This window comes from Castanea sativa, chromosome 5, assembly GCF_040712315.1.
Source record: "Castanea sativa cultivar Marrone di Chiusa Pesio chromosome 5, ASM4071231v1".
Taxonomy (NCBI): Eukaryota; Viridiplantae; Streptophyta; class Magnoliopsida; order Fagales; family Fagaceae; genus Castanea; species Castanea sativa.
This window is the reverse complement of record NC_134017.1, coordinates 5,143,217-5,149,155: the sequence shown is the minus strand read 5'-3', so window position 1 is coordinate 5,149,155 and position 5,939 is coordinate 5,143,217. Positions and strand designations below refer to the sequence as shown.

The window sequence follows — 5,939 nt, the reverse complement described above, 5'->3', positions numbered from 1 at the left end:
ACGCAATGGATTCCTATTTGCTATGAGACTCCATTGGGTATATAATAAGTCATCGCGTGCTTGAGAAAAGTATGACACTTTACACGACATTTTACCAACTTTACAATAGTGGTTGGTTTAGAAAAAAATAATGTCTCTATCCATATAGTAGTGTCAATATTTGCCACTTAGAGAGATGTCAAATTTGTTGTGAAATTATTTGTTTTACATATAGTTAAGGTTATATACTTGCATGATATACTAGGCATTTTATATGTTAAATATTATATATATAATACGTACAATTAAACAAAAATATCTTATATAAAAAAAGGATCTTCTCAAAAAAAAAAATTATAAAAAATAAAGAGGAATTGAAGATAAGTCAGATCACACATGGGAAGTAGATAATTGGAAGGCAGTTGAGCTTAGCAATCTGTGGAACTCTAGAATAAAACAACTATGAAGGAAAGAAGAAAAAGCTAATCAGACACAGAGACGAATAAGAAAAACTGAGAAAATGATGGAAGAGAGAGTGAGAGAGGAAGGAGAAAAGCTGAAAAGAGTAAAAAAAGACTCACTTATGGGTGTTGAATAGGTTGCCAATCAGCCCAAATGCAAATCAACTGGTACTGTTTATTCAAGACAAAGGAGACAAGTGCACAGAACACTGCAGCCTCCTTCCATCGTTAATTCCAAAGTAAGCATGGTGTCTGTGTGGTGTGTTCGTGATTTATTGATTATCCATGATTATTACTCATTGTATCTTGACTAAATGACCATCCGGTCTTAACTAAGTCTAGATTGGATCTAAACGCGTTTTTCCAAAATTTTCTCATTTCTATCTCTGATGCAACCATTCCAATGTATTCAGTTTCAAACTGTCTTTTCTGTCGAAGGAAAAAACTTGAAGCCTGGGGTATAAGCACATTTTGATAATTTGATTTTAATGACATGAACAAATCATAAATGGTTAGAAGAATATGGCAGCAAGTTCTGAATTAATTCTCACACACAAGCAGCTCAGAACAAGTTATGGGACTTCTTAGCAAGACAAACCTGTTGCTGTTGCCTGTCCTTTGCTGCTTCTGTTTAAACTTAACTGTCGCCATTGACGCCATTAGATCATCTCAATCCATCAACGACTCCGAATACATAATTTCCAAGGGGAGTGTTTTCAAACTAGGATTCTTCAGCCCTGAAAATTCTACCAATCGCTACCTCGGAATCTGGTATAATAACATTTCTGTATTCACTGTCATATGGGTAGCTAATAGAGAGAAACCTATCAAGGATTCTTCTGGGGTTCTTACTATATCTGAGGATGGCAATCTTGTGGTACTAAATGGACAGGCAGAGATTCTTTGGTCATCGAATGTTTCAAATTCTGTAACCAATTCTAGTGCCACTCTTGGGGATTTTGGAAACCTTGTTTTGCGAGTTGATACTACAGGACTGGTACTATGGGAAAGTTTTCAACATCCTTCTGATACCATCTTGTCAAGGATGAAACTTAGTACTAGTTCAAAGAAAGATCAGAGAGTACAGTTGACATCATGGAAAAGCCCTTCTGATCCATCCATTGGTAGCTTCTCCTCAGGCATTGATCCACCGAAAATTCCTGAAACTTTTGTTTGGAAAGAGGGTCACCCATATTGGCGGTCTGGTCCATGGAATGGTCAGGTCTTTATTGGAATGCCAAACTGGAATCCAGGATATTATACTGGATTTATATTCATTGATGACACAAACGGGACTGTTTTTGAAACTTTTACAGATTTGGACATGTTACATTTGTCAAAAATTGTTTTGGATTGGCAAGGAAATGTAGTGCATACATATTGGGATGATGGGAAAGAGGATTGGGAGGTTGTGCATAAAAATCCAGAAGATGAGTGCGATGTTTATGGCACATGTGGTGCATTTGGAAGCTGTGATTTACTGAGTTCACCAATCTGCAGTTGTTTGAGAGGGTTTGAGCCAAAGATTATTAAGGAATGGAATAGAGGAAATTGGACAAGTGGTTGTGTAAGGAGGACACCATTGCAGTGTGAAAGATTGAACAATAGTATTAAAGAAGGAAAAACAGACGGGTTTTTGAAACTGGAGATGATCAAAGTGCCAGACTTTGCAGAGTTGGCACTAGATGTGAATATAGAAGATTGTCGAAAGCAGTGTTTGGAGAATTGTTCTTGTGTAGCTTATGGATATTATACTGGCATTGGTTGTTTGTCATGGAGTGGAAACCTAATTGACCTACGACATTTCTCTGTTGGAGGATCAGATATATATATTCGTTTGGCCAATTTAGAATTCGGTAAGTTCATTTGTTGTAACTTTTTAGGTCACAGTTTTGTATAATCTTATGCTTCTGATCATCAAGCTGTTGGACCACTTGTTTGGTTAACTGTTTACTTACAACAAATGCAATAGGATTTCAATATTTTTATGTTAAATTTCTTTACTCAATTTTGACTGAATTAGTTTATAACTTTTCTTATAAACAGAAGAGGATAGAAATTTGAGAGTAATCATCACAATTACAGTGACTATTGGAGCGATTGCTATAGCCAGCACTGCTTTCTTATTCTGGAGGTGGATGGCTAAGAAAAAGAGAGGTAATGTGCCCAATTGTCCATTAATTTGCTGCAGAGACTAGGCACTGCAAGATGGATTACTAATAATATAATTTGCAACAGCAATGAAGAGTAAAAGCAATGAGAGTTTATTGTTTGACTACCTAAATGATGTGAAACTCCAAGATCTACCGATCTTTACTTTGGAAGAATTGGCAACAGCAACAAACAACTTTGATATGGCTAATAAGCTTGGACAAGGTGGCTTCGGTCCAGTCTATAGGGTAATGGATTCTTACATAGAGTTCATTTTTCCCTCTCAAAAATATATGTGCTGATATTCCTTACTTTCTTATAGGGTAAATTGCATAATGGACAAGAAATAGCAGTGAAGAGATTGTGTAGAGCCTCTGGACAAGGACTTGAAGAATTTATGAATGAGGTGGCGTTGATTACTAAACTCCAACATCGGAATCTTGTTAGACTTCTTGGTTGCTGCATTGAGGGAGAAGAGAAGACGTTAATCTATGAATACATGCCAAACAAAAGTTTGGATGCAATTCTTTTTGGTTAGTTCATACACTTATTTATCTTGAATATCAAGTAAGTCAGTACATAAAATAAAACAAAATGAATTTTAATAATAAGTTTCACTGTGCTAGTTTAGTCACTTGAAGCATACTTTTGTGCTAACTTTGCCCCAAATTGTTTTCTCAATCGTATATTTTTTTCTCTATACAAATTCATACTCATACATTATTTATTTGGCTTACTATTGATTAGATCCAGTCCACCAAAAACTCCTTAATTGGAGAAAACGTTTCAACATTATCGAAGGAATTTGTCGCGGGTTGCTCTACCTTCATAGAGACTCTAGACTAAAGATTATTCATAGAGATCTAAAGGCATCTAACATTTTGTTAGATCAAGAGTTTAATCCCAAAATATCGGATTTTGGTATGGCTAGAATATTTGGAGCCAATGAAGATCAAGTAAAAACTAAAAGGGTCGTTGGGACATAGTAAGAGCTTTGTTAAATTTAAATTTAGGTGATGGCACCACTTATACTCAAATAATATGGATGTGTTTTAATGTTTGTATGCAGTGGTTATATGTCTCCTGAATATGCAATGCGAGGGCTGTTTTCAGAGAAATCAGATGTCTTTAGCTTTGGCGTGTTATTACTAGAGATTGTTAGTGGGAGAAGAGACACTAGCATTTGCAATGAGGAGCAATATTTGGGTCTCGTTGGATTGGTAAATCTAACTAATAACATTCACATTATCAGAAAATTTAGTCAAACTCTAATCAAAAGCTACTTTATCTATTTAATTTATTTATTCATTGTTGACATGGTCTACTTTCAAAAAGATTGAACAATTTCAATTTTTGTCTTTCACACTTGTTATTTTTTAGGCATGGAAATTGTGGAAAGATGACAACATTATGGCTTTGGTAGACCCAGCAATATGGGATCCATGCTTTCAAATGGACATTTTGAAATGTATACATGTCGGACTGTTGTGCGTGCAAGAATTGGCAAGAGATAGGCCAAATGTGTCTACTGTTATTTCAATGCTTAAGAGTGAGATTTTGGATCTGCCTACTCCAAAGCAACCTGCCTTCATGGAAAGGCAGATTGCTTCAAATATAGAGCTTACTCAACAGGGTCAAATAAGATTCTCCATTTGTAATGCCACTATTTCAACAATTGCTGGTCGATGAAAAGAATTCTTTTGAGATAAGTTCCTCTTAATTTGATTAATATTTTCTTCTGGAAGTAAGAGTACGTAATCTCAAATTTATTTATATTATATTTTTTTATTATGCACGTTTCTTTAAAAAGAAAAGAAAAGAAGAAACAATGCTAAGTTGGCTTGAATTAGGACATTGGTTCTAGCACACTCCTTAGTTTTTACATCGTCCTTACATACCACTTATTTTAAATTTTAAATTTGGACATCAAGCATGAAACCATAGATATTGTGTATAAAGTGTACATCATCGAGTGTGTGAACATTTTAACTATAAACAAACCAAGTTTGATTATTAGTTTATACATTCTATAAAACCTTAAAAACATTATGTTTTCATGTACAAGGAATTAACCGACAACCCCCAATTTTTTTTTAAAAAGAAAATACTTTATGTTTTAATTCTAGAGGGACTTTATAGAATGAAATATGTACCTATCATAGATTTTAGTGCTAACTAGTTGCGAACCCTATGCATTGCACGTGTTAATATTCTTCGGTGGTCTTATTAAATTTTTTTTTTTTTGTAGTTTGGACTAATTTAATAAATAATAATGTATTTCATAATCATATTTTCAGTTATTATAAAGACAAGCTCAAATGTAATATATATATATATATATATATATATATATATATATATATATAAAATTATTGTTCTACCAAAATGAAAACAATACAATTTTTCTCTGGAATTCAAAAAGTAGAAAAAACACTATTTTTTAATAAAAATTAATTATAAAATTTTGTGTATCATTAAAAAGTATATAAAATTTGGAATTTTAAATTTTTTTATTTATTTATAGTTTTAAACAAACCTTTTCAAATGTCCATATTAATTTATTTGGTGCCCTCATCATTTGTTGACCATTTAGGTACATGGAATGCGTGGTGGCTAATGAAAACATTATAATATTGATTAAGGCATAGCTAGATTGGTGAATAAGAATTATGCAGTACAAATCAATTCAAATCAAGACATCTCAATAATGATACATTTTATGGGGTAAAACATTAACCGTAAGTTACAATGATAATATATATTCAATACTATAAGATTTGGCCTTTATAGTAAAAGGTATATGAAAGGCTTCAATTCACTAATTAAAACAATGAAAAAAAAAAATTGCTAAAATCTTAAGACTAAAGGATAAATAAGCTATGTAAACATCCAATCAAAGTCACAAACATGAAGATATATTTCTGTACTTATATATTTGTCTTATCTGTAACAATTTGGGGCTTTGGGCAGGTTATCAAACATCAGTTACAATTGAAATATATATTCAATAGTATAAAATTTTGTTTTATAATAGAGGGTATATGAAAGGCTTCTATTTAGTAAATAAATAATGAATAATAATTGCTAATAACTTAAACAATCACTAAACCATAAAACAAACAAAATACTATAAATTACAATCCTAGACAACTTCAAAATTACAAACCAAAAACATCACACAAATACTCTCTACACAATCACAAAATGAGCAAACAACATGAATTACCTACAAAATTATTGCTCGGAATATTCTCCAAAACATTTTAAACGTGATGTGATCAAGCCAAATATCCAATTTATAATTAGACTAAAAAATTTTAATAAAGTTTTGAAGTAACGCAATATAAA

General features: G+C 32.5%; 1 protein-coding gene across 1 annotated transcript; it reads left to right on the top strand.

Annotated features, from left to right (window-relative positions):
* Positions 1-518: 518 nt before the first annotated feature.
* Positions 519-4,335, top strand: LOC142636563 (G-type lectin S-receptor-like serine/threonine-protein kinase SD1-13). Its single transcript, XM_075810820.1, has 8 exons — positions 519-679; positions 957-2,296; positions 2,487-2,597; positions 2,679-2,839; positions 2,914-3,124; positions 3,339-3,576; positions 3,661-3,811; positions 3,972-4,335. Exons 2-8 carry the CDS (start codon positions 1,015-1,017, stop codon positions 4,278-4,280), a joined length of 2,463 nt encoding a protein of 820 aa, XP_075666935.1. The 5' UTR covers positions 519-679; positions 957-1,014; the 3' UTR covers positions 4,281-4,335.
* Positions 4,336-5,939: the final 1,604 nt, after the last annotated feature.

Excerpts from the sequence above, each read along its gene's own strand:
- LOC142636563 (XM_075810820.1), top strand. The coding sequence starts at position 1,015 with ATGGGACTTCTTAGCAAGACAAACCTGTTGCTGTTGCCTGTCCTTTGC. Across the intron at positions 2,840-2,913 it reads GCTTCGGTCCAGTCTATAGG|GGTAAATTGCATAATGGACA; the intron begins GTAATGGATTCT and ends ACTTTCTTATAG. Across the intron at positions 3,577-3,660 it reads AAAAGGGTCGTTGGGACATA|TGGTTATATGTCTCCTGAAT; the intron begins GTAAGAGCTTTG and ends GTTTGTATGCAG.